The 23,532-nt window shown below is 40.2% G+C and overlaps 1 protein-coding gene across 1 annotated transcript in view; it reads left to right on the top strand.

Annotated features, from left to right (window-relative positions):
- The window catches only part of LOC137524992 (beta-1,3-galactosyltransferase 1), an 80,741-nt gene extending 59,141 nt beyond the window's left edge, over positions 1-21,600 (top strand). Inside the window, exon 2 of the mRNA XM_068245597.1 lies at positions 17,383-21,600. Coding sequence (XP_068101698.1) covers positions 17,564-18,544 — 981 coding nt within the window. The 5' untranslated portion in view covers positions 17,383-17,563 and the 3' untranslated portion in view covers positions 18,545-21,600. The remainder of the gene's footprint in view (positions 1-17,382) is intronic.
- The last annotated feature ends 1,932 nt before the right edge of the window (positions 21,601-23,532 follow it).

Raw genomic sequence — 23,532 nt, 5'->3', positions numbered from 1 at the left:
TCCGAGAGATCTCCGCAGAGGCTTCTTAAGTACCTGCCGGAACATATCTTTCTATAAAATATTGATACTTTAATTACATTTATACGCCAAAATATTGTTGTATTCAATACTTCAAAATCTAATGCCGCTTCCCTTCTCTGACATTTTCTCATTAAAAATAAACGAGTGCTGTGGAGTATTTGGATTACATTAAGGTCAGTTTGTAACGATGCCAGCATAGCCTCTAGCCGCGCGCCCGACCTGCAAATCGACGGCTGTGTTGGCATATTTAATAGGACAGGCAAAAGGCAATCATTACACATGATACATTGGCAGTCCCAAAGTATTAAAGAGGACCGGTCACAATTAGGTCATTGTAATCATCTAAAGGCATACCCTGAAATTGTTTTAAAACTCAAATCTTAAAAGTCCCAGTTCAGGCACAGATTTATTTATGTGCATTTAATAGGTCATTATTTGAAATTAATAATGTCAAGAACGTTGTATTCACAGAGGCTCATTGCCCCTTCAGTGACCAATGGCTGTCTTTCCTACCCAGTTAGCCTGTAACTCTTAACGCTCCCTTCACACATTGGCCTCAATTCTGGTAGCTGTGTGAGGTAAATATTTTTTTGTAGGTAAAATACCTCATGAGGTATTTTCCTCTTTTTTTTTAGGAATTCTGAAAGATTTTTCTCCATTTCCGAACATGAGGTAAAACGTGTGGTAAAACATGAGGTAGATGCATAAAGTGAGGTAAAACATGAGGTATTTCAGCGGTAAGCATGCAGTTAATAAATAATAGTAGTCTTTAATTGTCTTCCATAAGTTAGAATAGTCTTTGGAAGATGTTTTTTTTTTAGGGGGGAAGGTGTATTTGATTATGTAGCAACCTATGAAAAGTATATTTATAGGCATCCCTTATAAAAAAAATCCAGTAAATATTTGGAGTTGTATTTCTACTATTCTTTTCTATTACACAGCCTGAATAGGAACAACACTAAAACATCAATAGGAACTCTGCTAAAAACTGCAAAATGCATACAAATTGACTTTACCTCCAGGTACAGGCAGATCTTAGAATGATTGGTAAAATATGTGTTAACATGCTCCCTAATTTCCATGAGAATAGCTTTTTTCGATAAATTACCTCATGAATTACCTCATAATTTACCTCATGAGGTAAAACATGACTAAAACCTACTGCAATTGCTAAATATCATTACCTCATGAGGTAAATTACATCACATGAGGTAATTTGTTTGATAACCCTACCAGAATTGAGGCCATTGGGCGGCACATCACGACACTCTCCCCTGCCACAGCTTATCGCAATGGCCATTACTCTCTATGAGACTGGCCACAGTACCCGTAGTATGACGCTATGTTAGGGAAATGCTTCAATAGACACAGAGGCAACACAGACTCTGCAGTGCATTGTCGAGTGGTACGCGCATCACAGCTTGCGCACAATTGCATAATGCGCAGAACTTAAAAAATCCAGTGACTTACTTCCTGTCCAGCAGGGAGCACAGCACTGCGTGGGTGGCACAATCTACTGCTGGGTGTATTAATACAAAACGGTGCGGTGCGATTGTTCTGCCAAAGGACAAACATTGAAAATAGCCTAAAGCAACATACAGACCTATCTGAAACTATATTTTATGAGTAGTGATGATCATAATATGCTAATTTCACGGAAAAACTTCATGTCAAATTTCACAGTTACAATTGCACATAGTTACAGTTTCAAAACAGAATTGATTTTTCATAATCTATTTTTAAATGTCATGTGACATGAAATAACAGATGCGGCAGTTGTTGATTTTTCATGTAAATTGCAGGAACATGGTAGCGCAAATCAAAATGGTTAGGGTGAATAAGAAGAACAGTGGAATTAGGACAAAAAAAAACAATTTTCAAAAAGACTGTAGTTTTGGAGAAAATACGATTTTGAAAAATAAACTGTAAACTCTGTGCGCACACGCTGCACACGCTGCACACTTCCACCCCCACCGGAACTTGCTCTCTACATATATACAGTACAAATGTCCCTGCCCTGTCTCTGTGTCAGTGCTTTTGCGCTACTGCGTATGTCAAGCACCGACAGCCGTTGGGACAGGACGCAGGGCAGGCAGGTGTGGTGGCTGAGCGGGCGGGCTGCTACGCACTGCGGTTGCATGCACGCGGCTGTCGATTGCGCGTGGGCCTGTGCAGTGGCCGGCCGAGTGGGTGGGTAGGAGCGCGTGCGGCGGGCGTGAGCGCGCACGCGTTGGTGATAGACCTAGAGCCTGTTTTCAAACGGGTTTAGGTCAGCTAGTAGTATTTACTATACTATATAGTATATGTCAGTATTTCTCTTCTCTTGGGGAAGGATCTTATGATAAAACGTATGCATATAGAATAAGCCCCAGGAAGTGGTGTATGTATGTATGTTCTACCCACATCACCACCACAACAATTTACAAGCTGAATGGATGCTCAGAGAGTTGGTAGCCCACGAACTGAAGTTTGCCAAGCAGGTGATGGCTTTACTGCTTCTATGGAGGCATTTGTGAGGGCATGGCTAATAGTGGTTAACCACTTGAGGACCACAGTGCTAACCCCCCTAAAAACCAGGCTGTTTTTCTGTAATTGGCCACTGCAGCTTTAAGGCCAAGCTGCAGGGCCGCACAACACAGCAGAGGAGTGATCCCTCCCCCCATTTTCCCACCACCAAAAGAGCTCTCTGTTGGTGGGGTCTTAAGGTAGTTAAACAGGAACGGAAATGAAAATAATGTAATAAATAAAATTGCTTAATTTCTTTTTACAATATTCAGTTATAAATTATTTAGTCAGTGATTGCCCACTGTAAAATCTTTCCTCCCCTGATTTACGTTCTGAAGTTTATACAGGTGGCAACATTTTTAGTCCTGCCAGGTGATCTCTTTGTAACTAAGTGTTCTATGCGCCGAGGGAGATATTGCTTGCTTGGCAGTTGGAAATAGCCATTATTTCCCACAATACAACAAGGTTCACAGACAGGAAACTGTCAGGGCCATGGCCCTACATCACTCTGTGGGAGGGGTTTCACCACAATATCATCCATGCAGATGTCCCTATGGATCTATTAGAGAAAAAGACTTCCCTTTGAAAAATAAAAAGAGACTTCCCTTTGAAAAGGCGGCATCGGCTATTGATTGGGATAAAGTTCAGTTCAGTTCCTCTAACATCTACATTCTGTAATATAAAACTGCTGTGATCCCTGTTGTAAGAAGATTGCTTTCTCTTTCAATGATTAATAGCCAGATTTGTAAACTAAAATAATATTTATGCAACCTTTTATATCTCTTAATATGTCAGGTGAATAAGTAAACATTACATCTGTTTCAATATCATTACTAAAAGGACTTGTAGTTAATTAAAAATCTGTAGTGTGCAGAGAAATTAGCATATTGCTATTATACATGGCTGATGAATGAGACCTTTAAGTCATTGGAGCACTGGCTAATCAGGCTTTACCTGAGAGCGATGGCACACATGTTGTGAGTCATTCTCCAGCAGCATAAATAGAGGGAGCAGATGCTCATTATGTTCTCTTGCCATGTTGCTGTAATGTATGTAATGAGACCTACAAAGCGGAGCCTTCTGTAACAAAAAGAGGAAAATGAGAGAACACAGAGCATGATGGGAGGTTTTTTTTAAAGGTGATTCACTGAGCAGAAGAGCAAAATGTATCTGTGAAGCCACAAAAAAGAAGGAAGGCAGGCACTCAGTGAGGACAGTGGACGTTATAGCAGCTGTATGTAAGTAATAGGCTCCAGCAGAAGCTACATGCTCTAGACAAAAAGCAAAGCACTGCACATCTTCAAAAAAAAGGAAAAAAGCAAAAAAGTCTGGCACTGTAGCTTTAATTAGTGAGCAGCAAGTGTACAAACACGAGCAATGGGGTGAGCCTTGCTTTCTCGGAGGCTAAACGTGCACATTTAGCCTCAGAGGAAGCAAGGCTCACCCCATTGTGAAACGGTCGTAAGGCCGTGCACCCACTGGCGCCCACAGCTGCCTCCCACCTCCAGCAGACCATGATAAGTAGCATCCACATTAATGAAGTTTTCATGTTGTGATTGATGATATATCCACCACTCGTGTTTGTACACTTGCTGCTCACTAATTAAAGCTACAGTGCCAGACTTTTTTGCTTTTTTCCTTTTTTTCAAAATGTATCTGTGCTTGATTCCAAAACCCCATCCTCCATGGGCAGAACAGTATATTGCCATTTTAGTGCCCTGAGGGGCGCACATCAAAAAAGGGAACCCAGGTGGAAAAATAGATAGCAAAATATTGGTAATAAATACAGATATTTAACTACAGCTAAACCTAACCCTATTCTCACACTGAATCCTACTAGGATGCCTAACTTTAACCACACTTTACAGCTAACCTTAACCAACCCCCATAGCTAACCTTTACCACCCACCCACCCCCCCACGGCTATTCTTAACCACCCCCACGGCTAACCTAAACCACCCCCACAGATAACTTTAATGTCCACTGGCGCTCAGGGCCAGATTTAGGCCATGGCCACCTAGGCCATGGTCTAGGGCACCACAGGAGCAAGGGCACCAAAGCAGCAGGCTAAACTGTTGCAACATTTGCAAGCTTGCAAGCAGGGAGCTTAGGCGAGCACCTGACTGCGGTACTCTGCTGCCAGCCACCTGTGCTGCAGCCACCCTGCTCTCTCTGCACGTTGGCATTGTGGCCGGCAGCTATGGACTTGGGCAGCATTGCAGAGTTACAAGCGAAGGATGTGGAATAGCAGCAGCCGCCAGTCGCCCACATCTCCGCTTGTCTCCAACGTAGAAGCTTCCTCTTCCCGTCTGACTCGCTGGTAACATGCCAGCAAGTCACAAGTAAGAGATGCTGGTTGGAGGGACAGATGTACAGCAGCGGCTGATGCAGACGCAGGGAAGAGGAAGCTTCTGCGGTAAAGATGAGCGGAGAGGTGACACTGATGGATGCTGCGGTGTAAAGGCGAGTTGGCTACCTATACTGAAAGGTGGGACTGGGAAAGAGAGGGATTAAGGGAGTCATCTAGCTACCTATACTTGAGGGGAGGGGTCATAAGGCTACCTATACAAGAGGAAAAGAGGGAGGGGTCATCTGGCTACCTATACTGAAGGGGGGCGGCTGGTGACAGTAGCCTTGGGTGGTAAAGACTACAAATCCGGCCCTGCTGGCACTAAATGGCTGTCAGGCTTATGTCTGTGCCTCATACCCACCGCTGACTACCAGATGAACGTAGCCCTCATACTTGAATGGATTCCTAGAGCAAGCTATCAATGTGGTTGAAAAGCTGACTTTTTCTGGTCTTTTTTGCAACATTATATTGTCTTTTCACTAACGGTCCCTCAGATGGGGATTACAATGTAATCCCTACCATAATCATATGTCTATGTATGTATCATGTAGTGGGCCAATTTAGGGGGAAACCAATGAACTTATCTGCATGTTTTTAGGATGTGGGAGGAAACCTGAGTGCCTGAAAGGAAACCCACCCACCCAGACACGGGCAGAACATACAAACTCTCTGCAGATAGTGCCCTGGCTGGGATTTAAACCATGGATCCAGCACTGCAAGGCGAGAGTGCTAACCACTGTATAGCAGAAGTCCAGCAATTGAATATTGTAAGGCTGGTGCTCTGCTACAGTATAGCAATGTACTGGGTATCAACTACTGTATAGCCATTGCTCGGCTTGTGTAAAGGCAAGACCTGGCTATCATTCTATGTGGTGCTGATCTAAAACGGAGTACCAGCTATCATTTTCATGTGACACCAGGCAAATGCTTCGGAAGTCAGCACTCCGCTACCGTATAGCTGATTGTCATTTATAAGTCAAGACCACAGGAGATGAGTATTACCAACCAAAGATGGGAGGTAAATTTGAATTGTGTTCCTGTATGGTACACGTTCATCATCTTTGACTTCAAGAAGCAGAAGCTGTAAACTCCATAGGGACTGAATGTACTTTGCAAGTTAAACCTTTGAAGATGGGAAACTTTAGCCATTACAGACAAGCTCTTCTGCTATATATAGCTTTTTTTCCCCAAAGAAGTAACAAAAAAGGGAATTACAGCTATTTATAGATAGATTGCACATTCCAATATTTCCATTGTGAAATGGAGACATATACTGTATTACCTGACTCTGCAAATGAGAGCAGTGTGATCACAGTGTAAACACAGAAGGGCTATGCTGTGGTCCTTAATGCACAGCACTGAAGGGAGTATAACAGAAGCAGCAGAACAAATCCAAGAAGAATTATCTACTGATCTTGCCAAGCAATTTGAGCAGATGATGTTTGATGTAGCTCTGGAAGGTGAAACTCCAGGAGTTTTTACCCATGAGACAAGTACTTCTGTATTTTCTTTGTGTTCCATCATATTGGCCTATTGAATGGGAAATACATTTGTGATTGCAGGGAACACACTAACACAACAGAGTATAAGTATTAACAAGCCATATAAGCCTTAATAGTTTTTCCCATAGTACTCTCCTCCTCCCCATCTGACGTGTTTGAAAAGAATGTTGGTGACGCAGTTTTCTTTTTACCAAAATAAATATATAAAAAATGTAAATAAAAATATAATAAAATATATAAAAAAATATAGAGAACTATTACAAAAATACTAAACTTCAGGTCCATAGTATTGCTTCTTCAAAGCCCATCCATAACAATGGTCATCAGTAGTGATGATCGTAAAAACTGCTAATTACGATTGCGCAGAATTTTGCATTCAATTTTACAGTAACAGCCATAAGTAGTTATGATTGCAAGCCTTTGGGGAGGGTCCTCCACTTTATGTCTCCTGCCTGTTCACTCACCTCTATCACCGTACACCCATCCTATGGATCTGAGTGAACTCTTGAGTAAACTCAACTTCCCTAATCTCACATTACCTTGTACTCCTACTGTGCTGCGTGATCTGGTTCTTCTTGTATTCCTGTATTGTCGTATTGCTGTATGTCACCCCTAAATATTGTCTGTAACCTTAACCAATGTCCAGAGCTGCATAATATGTTGGCGCTTTATAAAGTAAATAGTAAATGATTTTAGAAATTCAATTGATTTGCATAATTAATTCATAATTGTGCATCATTTTACAATGACTTTTTTTACACTGAAAAAAAGTAAAAAAAAAACATGTCATTTTTGAGAAAATCGATTATAAAATTTCAAAAGGAAAGATGGTTTTTAATCTCGGTAAAATTACATTTTACTGTGGTACACTTTAAAGTGAATAGGAACCGCATTTTTTAAAAAATGAAGTAAATACTTACCTAAGGAGAGGTGAGGCTCTTGGTCATATAGAGCCTTCTGTCTCCTCTCTCGGTGCTCTCTATCCTGTGCTGGCTCCCCCTGTTTCAATCTCCCATCAAAAGGGTATTTGGAAGTCTTCGGGAGCCGTGTCCTCCCCAAGACGTGCGGTTCCATACTGCACAGACGTGAGCGTGCAAAAGAGCGTGCTTGCGCAGGTGAAGTACAGGGAGCCCTTCTTCAGGAGCACTCGGGCTCCCTGAAGACTTCTGAAGCCTCCTTCGGCCGGGTAAAGCAGTATTTGATTAATTTAGTCAAATACTGCTACCGGGCGAGCCAGCAGCGGAACGAGGGGACCAGGAGAGGAGCGGGAAGGCTCTATACGACCCAAAACCTTCCCCCTCCTTGGGTAAGTATCTGTCTCATTTTTTTAAATGCGGTTCCCATTCACTTTAAAGGGAAACTAAAGTGATACTGAGGTCCCCAGTTTAACTTACCTATTGCTTCTTCCAACCCCCTATAGTCCTCCTGGTCCCTCACCATCATTCCTCTCATCTCCCTTCAGCCACTGTGCCCCTCCGAATTCTGTCTGACTCAGCCAGTATAATAGGCTAATGCTTATGGGCGGCCCCTGGCCGTGCACCTTCTCAATTGTGCTCCCTTAACTGTGAGCATTCTGAGCATGCGCAGTTGCAATTTTTCAAACTGGTCTAGAACAGAATGCAGACCATGGGATGCACTCAAGGCACTGGGGCCGCGCCTGCAGCTTTCAGATGGGCACAGCAGCTGAAGGGAAAAGAGTGGAAAGGCAGCAAGGGACCAGAACGACTACAGGTGCCTGGAAGAAGCACCAGGTAATTTAAACTGGGGACCATGGTGTCACTTTAGATTCCCTTTAAAGTGTACTGCAGCAAAATGTTGGTTTACTGAGTTTAAAAAAACATTTTTCCTTTTCAATTTTTAAAATCTATGTTCTATAAAACTACAAGGGTTTTTTGGGGGGGAAAACTACTTTTTTTTTACTTGATCCCACTATTCTCCTTAAATTGTAACTGTCGGGCATAAAATCAATTTTTAATTTTTATCTGGTAAACAAGTAATAAGGATGCTAACCAGGCAATGCAAAATTTAAAATCACTATTACTTTTCTTGTTGATAAATGATCATTCTCCAGTTTACCTGATTCTTATTTGGTACACACAAGATTTGGTACACAAAAAGGAAGTTGCAGGGCATGCTGGGTTGACCTTTTTTGCTACTCTATTTCCTCTCGGACTTAACTTATGCAGCCTGATTGGCTGAAGCCTCCTCCCCTCCTGTTTTCCCCTTCCCCATCTCTGTTCCTCTTTTATTGGCCAATATTTCTCATGCTGAGACAATGCACTTTCTATAGTGAAGGGCGGGCAAATCAGGCAGAGTAGCGTAGGGCAGGAAATGACATCAGGATTGGCTTCAAAATAGCCACACTTAAAATGGGAAATGCTAAGAAGGATTTTTTCTTTTTTTTTTTACTGTAGAAAAGTCACTAAAATCAAAACGTGGACAGTGCAATACATATGTTATGTAAGTACAACAAGTATTTATCTTCTTATATCTGTGTTGTTGTTTTTTCTGAGGTAGCATGGACAGCTCCTCTTTAACATATGTGGCAATAGGTGACTATATCATGTATAGGGGCTTTGCTATTAACTGCTAAAGTCAGCACAAAATTATGCAAAATTACGTGTAATTGCAAAAATACGATTTCTGATTATGGTTACAAACAAAATTAATAGTTTTTTCTGAAATTTCACATTACGATTTTACATCATAATTGTGAATTATTGTGTAAACTTATGATTATGCACAATTCGGGCTCATCACTATTCCACCAGCAACTCCTGTTTATTAGTCATTTTTCATTGTTAACTCTGTAGTGCCTAATTAAATAATAGTTTAAGCATGCATCTAAGAATTCGGTATCAACTCCTGAGTCTGATTGATTGGTTAATCTCAGCAACCATCAAATGACTCAGGGCATAATCCCTTTGTGATGTTTAGCAACTGATGCATTACTAAATAAATTCCTACTTACCGTGCACCCTCCTCGGGGCTCATATTTCATCTATGCAAATCGCTTAATATTGTTCTTTGGAAACAAAGTGAAGATTAAATATTTTTATTGACAAAAACTAATTGCGTAGTTGTATTATACCAACTGTTGTACTGGAGGATCTTTAGAAGGTAAGAAGATTGATAGGCTTAGCATCCTCCTAGACCGATTTCTCAAGCCGGGACGATTTAATGCACGCTGAACAGTTTACTTAATCTTCTGTAACAAATGCTGCTGGTAATTATAACCGAATGAAACAAGATGGAGGTTACAAATTAAGATGAACCATGAACACACATAGAAATTGAAAATTAAGCAGCAGGTTTTAATTTCTTCTTAAGAAATGGTTGATTTTTTTTAAGTCCTTTACTGCACTTGAAGGCAAAATTAACTTTTAAGAAAAGCAAACAGTGTGGTATCTGGCATTTTTTTTATTATACATACAGGCAAAAAGTGATAAAAAAACAAGCATGTGGAATATAGAGGTTACTAGAGTAACCATGAAACATAAATGGCTATAATCTAGAGAACTGGTGATGAAGATGTGGCAGGCTTGAAAGAAGAGTTGGGTTTTGTGGAGGACTTCAAAGGCCAGAGTCCAGGGTCCATATGCAACTAAGTTTTTCTCCTCAATTTTCTCCCAGGTGATGTTTTCCAACTTATCAATAAAATGTCTTTAAAACCAGCATCAAGCATTGTAAAATGCTTAAAAGTTATTTTAAAGAGATTATGAGCATTATCTCTGAGGAGATAATTTAGGAGAACAAGCTAATTGCATATGGCCCCAAGCCCTTTATTTAATTCACTTTTTCTTTCAAGTTTTCTCCTAGGAGATAATTTCTGATCTTATGCTTAAAATATCTTTTCAGCACTCCACAATTGAAAAATTACCAAAAAGTAGATGAAAAAGTTCTGTCAAAATTATTTTGAATATTTTATTTCTTCCTTGCTAGTTGCTTAAAATGCATTTTTATTGATAAGATGTGAACATTCACCTAGGAGAAAACTTAAGAGAGACAATGAATTGAGTAAGGACCCACAGAGAACTTGTATAATTATAGGAAAATGATCCCTTTAGGCTGCTTACACACCAAGACGTTACAGGCGCACGTTAGTCCGCCTGTAACGCTCCCCCAACGCACAGCAATGTAACACAAGTGGGCTGTTCACACAGCCCACGTTGCGTTACATGTAACGCTGCACGTTCTGTGCAAAGTGCAGCATGCTACGGCGTTGGAGCGGCTATAGCCGCGTTAGACTGTTTGCACATGCGCAGTGGGGGGCGGAGAGGAGGCGGGGAGAGCCAGATACAGTAGCCGCGCACATGGCTACTTAATATTCACTGCACTGGCGGGTGCTGATTGGCCGGCGGGACCACGTGATGCGGAGTGTCTCGCTCCGCATCACGTGGTCCCGCTGGCCAATCAGCGCCACTCTGGGAGACATTATAGGACTCGAGCCGCCTAACGCGGCTCACTCTACCGTCGGCTCTTGCAGCACCATACGTTGTGTTAGGTGCACGTTATGTGACCTTAACGTGCCACCTAATGCAACGTCTTGGTGTGCAAGAAGCCTTAAACCACAGCGATAAAAAAAAAGACTCATACAGTAGCTGTATTCATAAGAAGCACCAAATTGTGCGACAAATAAGATACAACTTAGAAACCAAATTTACATCTCTGAAATAATTAATTTTTACTTCTTGAAAAAAAAAACTTCTTGCATTTCTTGCAAGTGCATTTCTTATTTTAATGAAATATAATATATATATATATATATATATATATAATTTTAGTTTTAATCTTACGAGTGTATTTTATTTGTACTTATCCAGATATCCAGAATATATATTATAGACTTGCTTACATTATCTTCTTGTTAATGTAGGGTATCATCTTTGAGGGCTAAATTAAATATCCGGCAAGCATCATTAAAATTTCCTGCTCCATTCCTAACTTAGTCTTTTAAAAAAAAAATTAACTTAACTTTTGCTTTATGCATCAAGGAATTTCAGCTCAGTAGGCAAAGCCATGATTTTAAGTTATGGAAAAATGTGCTTTTATCGACTTGAAAGTAGAAATGAATGTCACTAGATTCTGTTCATTAACACATCAAATGTCAGAGAATATTGCAGTAAAATTGCAAATAGACCGACATATCTCAGTGCATTTCTTTTTTTTTTCTTTTTCTTTTCAGACAGGGTTTGGCTATGTAATCACATTTAATATAAAGTAGAAAAAAAAGTTGAATTCAACTGAACTTAGGGTATTATGGGCCTTTCACCACTCAACCAAGTGATATCTTCAGTTCAAATGGGCAGAAGAAAAAGCCACCATTTGCATTTGTGTGACTCACTCACTAGTTCTTCTAAGCACCACAATTAATGTCTAGGCTTTAACTGAGGCAGGCAAAATGTTCAAGAATGCTGAGACCTTCCCTGCAGAGATAGCCCTTATATGTTTGGCCATGCATTTACTCAGGGATTGTTTCATCCCTCTCTACTACTTAGACACAGACAAGACACACAACATTGATATTGCACTTTTCTCCTGGCAAACGCAAAGCACCAGAGCTGCAGCCACTAGAACATGCTCAGTAGGCAGTAGCAGTGTTAGATAGTATCAGTTTCAGAAAAGATGACAAAAAGATCGGCACAAGATGAAAACTGGACAGCCTCAGGGGGTTGGATGACTCACTGAGCCTCCAGACACACCATACAGTCTCAAAGAAGAGAAAAGTTCCATGCACCAGATGAGCTGCAAAAAGGTTCTCACCACTTTATTTCATCCCCTGAGTAACGGACACAAAAAGGTGCAATGGCGGCCTGACAGCTATTTTATGAGCTACGCTTGCTTTCTCAGGGACCACACGCACCTTTTTGTGTCCATTATTCAGGGGATTAAATAAAGTGGTGAGAATCTTTTTACAGCTCATCTGGTGCCTGGAACATTTCCTCTTCTTTGAAACTATTGCAGTGTTAGGGAGTCTTGCTCAAGGTCTCCTCACTGAATAGCTGCAGGCTTACTGAACAGGCAGAACTCTTAACCAGTACACTATCCAGCCACTGACTAGGGTCTGTTTCCACTGTGTACAAATATGCAGCATTTTCCTCCATCTGTTTGCCTATTCCATCAATAGTAGTGGAAAAGTAGTGGTAGGCAGCACCCAACCATCAAAGTGCGACATGCTTGTGGTCGATGTCCCTCTGTCTCCAGGAACAGCAAGCAGTGAATCAAAGAGAAGAGACTCATCACCATCTTCAAGTGTATTTCAAGCTCTTTCTTTATTTAAAGCATAGTGCTTTAAATAAAGAAAGAGCTTGAAATACACTTGAAGACGGTGCTGGGTCTCTTCTCTTGGATTCACCTATTCCATCAATAGCATTCCACCCAAATCACATCCTGGTGCGATCCTGGACGGCATTCAGTTTCTGGCCGGCATGCAGCAGTTTTTTGTAATATGTATCTGAATCCCTATAGCCAATTAGCCATGCATGATGCGGCTATAGCGATTTGGCTGCTGCTTCGCATTGGCACGGGTGTCATGTTCAATTCAGAAATGGGCATGGCACCCAGTGAAAATAAACCTTAAACTAGACAAGTCCTTTCATTTATGAATCAGGCCCATCATCTGTCTTAATTATATGCCTGACTTAATTCATTATTTATCTCTCCTTATTTGTCTTAACTCATGATTTATCTATTTTTTCTGACTTAATGCATGCATTATGTCTCCTTATTTGTCTTGATTTTTCTGTCCTGGGAGCAGGGGTGCAGCTAAGGTTTTTGTGGCCCCAAGCGGACTGTAGGGAGTGGCCCTATTCTGCTTTCGCGCGCCGCGGCGAAAAATGGGCGTGGCTATCCCGCATAAGTGGGTGTGGCCATGACATGTGGGTGGAGCTGGAGGGCGGATTGGGGCGGGCTGTTTGCGGGGAAAATGGATGTGGGGGTGATTAAGGCCGCGCCGAAAGATGGATTTGGCCATGACATTGTATGGGCGGAGCTTAGCCATAGCACAGCAAATATAGCCAACTATGACCATTAAATAATAAATGCAGCAACAGTTACCCCAGACACCAGAAAATAAAAACGCAATTTGTGCAACATTTCAGCAGAAAACAAACGCAATTTGTGCAACATTTCAACAGAAAACAAACAGAATTTGGGCCACATTTCAGCAGAAATGAAACGCAATTTGGGCCACATTTCAGCAGAAATCAAACGCAATTTGGGCACATTTTCAGCAGAAATCAAACGAAATTAGGGCACATTTTCAGCAGAAATCAAACGCAATTTGGGCACATTTTCAGCAGAAATCAAACGCAATTTGGGCCACATTTCAGCAGAAATCAAACGCAATTTGGGCACATTTAATCAGAAATCAAACGCAATTTGGGCACATTTTCAGCAGAAATCAAACGCAATTTGGGCCACATTTCAGCAGAAATCAAACGCAATTTGGGCACATTTTCAGCAGAAATCAAACGCAATTTGGGCCACATTTCAGCAGAAATCAAACGCAATTTGGGCACATTTTCAGCAGAAATCAAACGCAATTATGGCACATTTTCAGCAGAAATCAAACTCAATTAGGGCACAGTTCAGCAGAAATCAAACGCAATTAGGGCCACATTTTCAGCAGATATCAAACGAAATTAGGGCACATTTTCAGCAGAAATCAAACGCAATTTGGGCACATTTTCAGCAGAAATCAAACGCAATTTGGGCCACATTTCAGCAGAAATCAAACGCAATTTGAGGACATTTCATCAGAAATCAAACGCAATTTGGGCACATTTTCAGCAGAAATCAAACGCAATTTGGGCCACATTTCAGCAGAAATCAAACGCAATTTGGGCACATTTTCAGCAGAAATCAAACGCAATTTGGGCCACATTTCAGCAGAAATCAAACGCAATTTGGGCACATTTTCAGCAGAAATCAAACGCAATTATGGCACATTTTCAGCAGAAATCAAACGCAATTAGGGCACAGTTCAGCAGAAATCAAACGCAATTAGGGCCACATTTTCAGCAGATATCAAACGCAATTAGGGCACATTTTCAGCAGAAATCAAACACAATTAGGGAACAGTTCAGCAGAAATCAAACACAATTAGGGCACAGTTCAGCAGAAATCAAACACTATTAGGGCACAGTCCAGCAGAAATCAAACACTATTAGGGCACAGTTCAGCAGAAATCAAACACTATTAGGGCACATTCTCAGCAGAAATCAAACACTATTAGGGCACAGTTCAGCAGAAATCAAACACTATTAGGGCACATTCTCAGCAGAAATCAAACACTATTCGGGCACATTCTCAGCAGAAATCAAACACTATTAGGGCACAGTTCAGCAGATATCAAACGCAATTAGGGCACATTTTCAGAGCTGCAAAAAGAAAAGAATTTACTCACCTGGCACTGGCAGAAGTCTTCTCTCCCCGTCTCCTCTCCTGGCCGGCTCCTCAGGCGCGCAGTTCCCACGGAGCTCCCTCCCTCCTCCAATCTCCCGCGCTGATTGAATCAGGGCTACGGGAAGATGGCCACCCGAAGCCCTGTACTGGAGACAATCTCCAGAGCAGGGCTTCGGCGGCGGCCATTTTCCGGTAGCCCTGCCCTACTCTGCTCTGCCAGCCCCGCGGGTCTGCGGGAAAACAGTGACGTCACGCCGACATCACTGAGCCGCCGAGGCCCCTACGATCTTGAGGCCCCAAGCGACCGCTTGGTTCGCTTTATGCCTCGCGGCGCCCCTGCCTGGGAGTATTCACAACAACTCTAGTAAAATGTATGTAGTCATTGCATGAACAATTCGTCTTAGACTATTTGCATAAGGAGCTATATACATTGCATCTCTGTAAATGGTATGTCCACTTACTGAACATGTACATTTTACTGAGGTTTTGTGAATATAACCCTTTGACTCATGTTCAATAAACTTTTCTCCTGAGATTTCTCCTTCAAAATAACTTTTCAGCACCCATCAACTGTAATGGCACTAAAAAAGTGGTTAAAAAAAGTCATATCAAACTTAGACCCATTTGTAATTTACTTTTTCTCCTGGGTGAGATTCTCACAACTTGTCGTCAATAAACAAGAAGTTTTTGGTACTTTTTTAATTACAAAGTGCTGAAAAGTTATTTAACCATTTGTGGTTTTTGGACTTGAGTCTTACGTCCAGATTAGTGCTTATTTAGGTTTCTGGACAAGATACTCACATCCTGCACTTATTGCAGCCGCTTTGTGATCGTACACGCTCGTGCCCATATTTTAATAGAGAAACAATCAGTAAAGTTGAAAAAAAAGGTTTTTTTTATAAGTTCATTAAAGTGACAGTGTCAAATTAAAAAAGTGTTTGTAAAATGACAATGTACACATAGGCCCATATGCAATTCGTTTTATCTCTTTAGTTTTCTCCTAGGTGATATTTTTAAACTTGTAAATAAAATGCCTTTTAAATCACTAGCAAGCTAGAAAATACACAAAATAGTTTTGATAGTACTCCTTTACCTAATTTTTGGTATTTTTCCAATTGCAGATTGCTGGGAAGTTAATTTAATAGAAAATGAAAAATTATCTCCTAGGAGAAAACTCAGGTGAAAAAGTTAATTGCATATGGTCCATAATGTCTAAGTAGCTGTGTAAACATTTTCCTACTTTTCATGTTAAATATCAGAGGCAAAAGCTGTAATTCACTGTGTGTAGGTTTTAGTTACGTTTGGAATGTCTCATTTGCATAGGTGAATCTCTGCAGTCTGACATGCTAAGAACAGTGTAATATTGAAGCAGAGTTATATGAAATGCCTCTGGTGTCAGGTTTCACATACTATTACAAATGTTTATGTTGCAGATAAGATTTTTTTTCTCTGCTTTCTGCAGACAGCTCTCAGAGACAGGCAGCTGCAGTGAGAGCTTTTTCTCATACATAGGGTTAACAGACGTAGTGTGAGGAAATCCCCCCTCCTCTCATGGTTCACTGGCCCGTCAGATTTGGTGACACTGAAGTGTGAAAGGAATTTGATAACAATAAACAAAGAGATAAGTATTGAAATGTATACACCTGTACTTAACAGCACTTCCCAAACTATTCCAATCTCAATTGAAAAAAAAAAAAAAATCTGTTGACACCTGTATAGCTGCTGCTCTTTCGATCGGCTGTGATCACTAGGACCACAGTTCAGAGACCCAATGCTGTATAGATACATCACTGTGCTGTTGCCTAGTGATGCATCTGTCCAGAACTGGGGTCCCCAAACTGCACACTAGTGATTGCATCTAATTGCTACAGACACACAAGCTGGAGATAATGGTCCTCTACTTGCATAACCAGTATCGAAGTATGTTGTTTATTGTATAATTTTAATTGGGACAAGCCAACAAATACGGAAGGGTTAAAAATGAAAAAACTTGTATCTTGTATTTTCTGTATTTACGTCTATAATCTTCCCTGCAGAATGACCATAAAAATGTTGTCCCCCCCCCAAAAAAAATGATATATATATATATATATATATATATATATATATATATATATATATATATATATATATATATAACTTCGATGGCATAAGGAGTATAAAAGTTATTGCCGTTTCAATAGCGACACAGCTGAAATGCCAAAATTGTCAGGAACCTTAAGGGATAAAAGCCCCAGAACCTGAAGTGGTCTTAAAGAAGTTAAAAAATTATCTCCTAGTAGAAAACTCAGGAGAAAAAGTTAATTGCATATGGGCCTTACAGTCAGTATTTTATTGATAGCTGTGGGGGCTACATTTTTTTGGGATAAGGTGTAAAAACATTTCCCGTTAGAAAACACGGGAGAAAATGTAATTGAATAAGGGTCTTTATCTGCTAATCTCATGAAATAGCTTCCCTTACCTGTATATCTCATGAATTAACTCTCCTTATAGTTGAGATGAAAAATAATTATGGTAAGATAATTCAATAATAAAGTTTTGTAAGTCAACCCCTATGTAACAAACTGCTAGCATCCTCTGATTTTCTGTCTTTCTTAGAATGGATGCCTGTTCCTGACAATGGGATTTCTAAAGCTGCAAGACGAGGCTAATAAAGCAGGATTAATGTATCCATGATCCTTGTGCCAGATCTAGTATATTTGCCCTGGCAAAAAAGAAGATGGTTAAAGTCATGAAAAGACTGTTCACAGGGAATATCACCTAGATCATTACAAAAACCATGCCATCAAAGGTGTCATGTTTGTATATTCTGACAGTTGTTTGCTGGGCCAGCGCACTTTGGTATCTAAGCGTCAACCGCCCAACATCCAACTACAGCGGCTACCGGATCAACAAAGCAGTGATGGCTCGGAGGAACATTTCTTTTGGCAATATAAGAACTCGACCCATCAACCCTCACTCCTTTGAGTTCCTCATTAACGAGCCAGAAAAATGTGAAAACAATAGCAGCCCTTTTTTGGTTATACTGATAACTACAACCCATAAGGAATTTGACGCCAGGCAAGCTATCAGAGAAACTTGGGGTAATGAGAACAACTTCAAAGGCATCAAAATTGTCACACTTTTCCTCCTGGGCAAAAACACAGATCCAGTATTAAACAAGATGGTTGAGCAAGAAAGTCAGATATTTCATGATATTATTGTGGAAGACTTTATAGATTCTTACCATAATTTAACTCTCAAAACTTTGATGGGTATGAGATGGGTGACAACTTTCTGCTCCAAGGCTAAATACGTAATGAAAACAGACAGTGATATTTTTGTAAATATGGACAACTTAATTTTTAAACTACTAAAACCAACCACGAAGCCGAGGAGAAGGTACTTCACTGGCTACGTCATCAATGGAGGGCCGATAAGAGATGTCCGCAGTAAATGGTATATGCCTAGAGACTTGTACCCAGACAGTAATTACCCACCATTCTGTTCAGGAACTGGTTACATCTTTTCTGCTGATGTGGCGGAGCACATTTTTAAAACCTCTCTGCACACGAGACTTTTGCATCTTGAGGATGTCTATGTGGGACTTTGCTTACGAAAACTTGGAATCCACCCATTTCAAAACAGTGGCTTTAATCACTGGAAAATGGCTTACAGTTTGTGCCGCTACCGTAGAGTGATTACCGTCCATCAGATTGGCCACGAGGAGATGCACAGAATTTGGAATGATATGCAAAGTAAAAAACATCTTCGATGTTGAGTATGGAAGGTGGTTGGGCATTTTTACTTAAGAGAAACTTTATTGTACAAGGTGTAAAAACCATATTTGACACTGACTTCTACTATCTTTTTTTCTTTGTTTCTTTAGTCATTAAAGACCTGGAATGTCAGATAAATCAAGATCAGTATTATGGACATTTTTTTGTCCATTATTCAAAACATTTCAGTGTTTCTCCTGAAAACTGCTCATTTGGGAAAGTGTTTTATTATTTTTTTTCCTTCTTACATATCAGTAAATGCTTTGACGGCTTGACAATGCAGACTGTGTTCACTGGACTCAGAGGTAAAGCTATGTACAATGTATCCAATCATTGACTGCCATATTATCAAAGACTCTAAAATTGTCATTATTGTCATTATCATTGTTTGTTATTTACCGTACTTTATATCAGTGGACATGTTTGACTGTGTTAAACAAAATGTTAATTTTTAACAGTGTTTCCAATTCGAACTCCATTTCAGGTATTTACTGGTTAGGCAGTATGTACTGCTTAAATGATACCTGTCCAAAGGCAAAGCTACCTAAGGTAAGCACAGAGGTATGGTCACGCTTTATTCACTTACCTCTGTGTGTTGTCCATTCCTCTCGTCATTACGTGTGGTCCCTGTAATTACTCCTTGAAAAATCTGACTTTCGGCTAAAGTTATATTTTTAGACAATCATCAGGCTTACAAACAGGGTGGGTTTCTCTGTGTTTTCCTTCTCTCCTGTAGAAGAGTTTATGTCCTCTTTAAGAGGGAGGGACAAGGAGGGATTTGGGGAGTGATAGGATCTCCTGGAAGGGTAATAACAGAGGACATTGTCACAAGCCTGCTGATTCCTGTCTGGAAATTTGACTTTATTCAAAATTTTCAAGGAGTGATAATTACAGATACCAGGGGGAATGAGGTAAGGAATGGAAAACGTACTGAGATATTGCGGATCCAGCATGAACATGCCTCTGTGCTTACCTTAGGTGTCTTTGCCTCGGGACAGGTATACTTTACACCAACCCTGAGAAGTAGAAATTGAGCAGATGATGGAAGAAACATATACACACTACTAAAGCCTTGTTTACATTACACACGTTTGTCTGTATTTCGGCAATGCGTGCAGGAGGCAGACATGCAAGAACATCAAAAGTACATAGTCTGCACTGTCTGATGTTCACATTGCATGGGTGCATAATCATCTGCAGGTCATACGATCATCTGCACATTTGAAGATCTATCCTGGTGAATCTGATCTGCAGATGATTGTCTGTTAAACAAGGTGTGTATGAGATCTGCAGATATCATAGACTATGAATGCATTTTGCAGGAACAGATCTTTTGCAGGAACTGTGTGCAGCATCTTGCAAAGATTTTTATCTGATGGGGAGTTCAGCTCAATAGAAAAGACTGTGTAGCGTATGCTCTCATGGAAGAGGTAAAATTGGTCTGTGATGTTGCCTTTTCTAAAGACGTTTATCTCAAGTGTGTATGTAGCATAATTCTCTGTTAGCCATCTGCATTGGGTATGGTCAATGAGATGCAAATAATTCTGGGTTGATGCAAAATGATGCAGATATTGTATGCAAATATATGCAGCTTGAAATTATACCTATCAAATCCTATGGAAGTCAAAGTCAGTTGATCCATTTTCAAGTTACATAAATTTGCATTAAAATGTGCATAATCCTGCATCAACTCATAATTATTTGCATCTCATTGACTATCCCTAATCTGCTTAGATAGCATGAAGGATTTCATCTTCCAATACATGCGGATAACGGTGGATAATTTGTAAAAAACTTTCCATGATGAAAACAGAAATCAGAAATGTACTATTGAGTAATCATGGTGGCTAATTATAATGAGTATAATTAACTTAATAACATGACTGAGTGTCAGTAACCAGGCAAGCTTAGGGACTTTAGCAGTCCAGATCAGGACATAACTTTAGGCTGGGTTCACATATGACATAGCATAAAATGCTGCGTTTTATGTCATGTTTTATGTTTTGTGTGCTTTTCATTAGCGGTTTTACTGCGTTTTTGGTGCGTTTGCGATGCATTTTTCATATGTTTTGCGTGCGTTTTAATGGCTTTGCGGTTAGCATATACAAAACGCATATGCATTTTGTATGCATTTTCCATGCGTTTTTATATTTCTATTCATGCAAATCACTTGGAAGACAACATGAAGCGAAAATACAGCAAAAAAGATTTTTTTGGGGAAAAAATGCATATAGAAAACGCATGAAAAACACATGAAACATGCATACCATTGCATTCCCATTGACTTTCATTATGTGTGTTTTGGCAGAGTTCCTGCATATTATGCAACCAAAGCAAAAACAAAAGCAGCATACTGTAAATTGCAGGTCTCTGCATTTTTTTTCTGCGATTGACTAACACTGCTGCATGAAACGCAGCGTTTCACGCAACGCTAGCGTTTCTGCTGTATACATAGATGTCAGTTAGTATGCTGCATCAATAGCAATGGAGGATTGTGATGAGCACAAATTTCGCATAATCGTCATTTTGAATCGTAATTTGCAATTACAATGCAAATTTATAATGTAAAATTTCAGAAAAAATTGTAATTAATTTCGTATGAAAACATATCAATTGAATTCCCAAATGGTAATTATGCATGGCCATAATTGCAAAATTGTATGTGCAATTTACGTAAAATTTCATGTAACCGTAATTAGCAGATTACGATCAATACTAGTGCCCACCTACCAGTTCTGAAAATGGGGGGAAAGGAGAAGGAGAGCATTCCTATGACCACTCCTTTGCAGATATATCTATAAAATGCCAAAATGGATAATTGTAAGTGGGAGGACCAGGGAAGAAATAGGCCTTCTCAGTAAAATCCATCAGATTCACCTCTTTGGACACAAGGTAGGCAACAAACCTTCTGACCTAATCCCTAGAGATCCACTTTAAGTCTGGTTACTAACGTACAGAGTTTGTTAAGGTGTGCTGTTTGTGTATATAACTTACTGTTGATATTGTACCAGGGACTATTCTTTATGCTTTCTGCAATAAATATACTGTATTAAAATTACCTGGCTGACTGGCTCCTGTAGTTCAATTTCCTGTTGACACAGGAGAGCAATTATAATAGGCAGAAGAGTGTCTTGACTCATTCCACAATCCCGAACATCATCAACATGAGATAGTTAGGGAGAGGGCACCAGCCAGTGTCTCCTTGATAGCACAGATCACCTGACTCCTCTCACCTCTTCCCTTTCTGGACAAAAAAATAACTCTTTGTGGTTGGCATGATAGCTAAAGGAGATTCTCTTAATGACAAGAATCTGCCCAATTCTGCAGTCCTGGCCACAGTGGAAGCTGTTCACCCACTGGGGAACCCCCTAGCTCCTGGCAGATGCAGGCTTCTTTTAATGAACTGGGACACTTGGCTAACTTTTCTAAAGAGAATCTCTCAGAACGTACTACATCAAATAGAATGGCATAGTTGTAAAAGCCCCCTCTTCCGAAGCAGGTGGTTGCGGCGCATGGCGCTCAGTGCTGAGCGTCAATACTAGGTACCGCCATAGCAGTAATGTTATACTGCGTGGGGCGTGTAAAGGTAAATCCGGGTTTCAGCGATCGCCAGACCCTGAATTACTTCTCCCTCCGAGTTGCGACGATTCGTAGGGGGAATAGTGTTTTACGCCGCCGGGGATTTGAACGACAGCTTACCAGTGGTGTACATATACATACGCCTCTCTTTACCTAGAAAACTGAGAATGGAAACTTGGGTAGTTTAGACTTTAGAGTCCGTTCAAAGGCTGTATCCAATCTTGTATAATCATGAGTGTAAAATCATACTTTCTTTTCGGTCTATGAATCATAATTGTTAATGTTACCTTTAATCTACTGAAAATCTGTGGTGCAAAATGAGGATTGGTTTTATTTTTCCTGTATATTTGGTGGACATGAGCAGTCTGAAAACAATAAATAAGTATAAATAAATACATTATATGTTTTGAAAGATGTGTGTTAAAATAGATTTTAAAATGGACAGAAGATAAGGAAGTCTCTAATATTAAAGTGCATATAACAGAACCAGAATCATCTTTTACTTGACAACTAAGTTGGCTTTTAAGAGGAATATGACTTGGTAGTTGTTGCTTAGTAAACACATTCAATATAGCAACCAAACAGACAGTGCATGTAGAATAATCAGCACTAAAACAATGGCAGTAGTGTAACTATTGGGAAAGTAGCCACTGTGATTGAGTGGAAGTCCAGTGGGGATTGGGGGCCAGACTTCCAGACCTCTTTTTTCCCTCCTCCACTAGGCCCCCTCCCATGGTCCCCGGGCTGTAATCCTTTTTTATCAGACTCTCAGATCAGTATGGTGCTAGTGACAGTGTTCAACTCTTTCAACATCAGGTCCCTCCTGGGCTCCTGCTCTAGCAACTAGCTGCCCTCTGCCTTGATTTGAGCCATGCCAAAAGTGAGCGAGGACCTTGGCCCTTGCTGAATGGAGTTAGATTAATTGTTGAAATTTTGATTATCTTTTATTTTCCTGCAAAAATAATGAAAAAGAACGTGGCTGCATTTCCTGTGTTGCCAACAAAGTTTGTACCACACAACCTGCAGAGATTGAGCGTGCTAGGGTCGAAAGAACATATATACCGTACTTTCAAAAGAGACAAAGAAACCCTTAAGGAACAGCACCACTCAAAACGTCAAAAATATGGTGGAAAAATACAATCTCACAGTGTACAATTACAAGGCACAAGATCAAAACATTTAAAATGTATACCCATTAAAGTTCTCCATAACCATATGTACCCGATGCAATAATATATAATCTAATAATGCCACTGAAATGTTTGAATTGGTATTGTTATACACTGTTATTATTTTGTAGGTGTCTAGTACTAGGACACCCCTTTTATTTGCGCTACATTTTTTTATTTTTTGATGTTTGATCATTTACTCTTTAGATATTATTATGCATAAACTGATTGAATCTTCACGC

This window comes from Hyperolius riggenbachi, chromosome 7 (assembly GCF_040937935.1).
Source record: "Hyperolius riggenbachi isolate aHypRig1 chromosome 7, aHypRig1.pri, whole genome shotgun sequence".
Classification (NCBI taxonomy): Eukaryota; Metazoa; Chordata; class Amphibia; order Anura; family Hyperoliidae; genus Hyperolius; species Hyperolius riggenbachi.
This window is presented reverse-complemented; position numbering and strand designations above follow the sequence as displayed.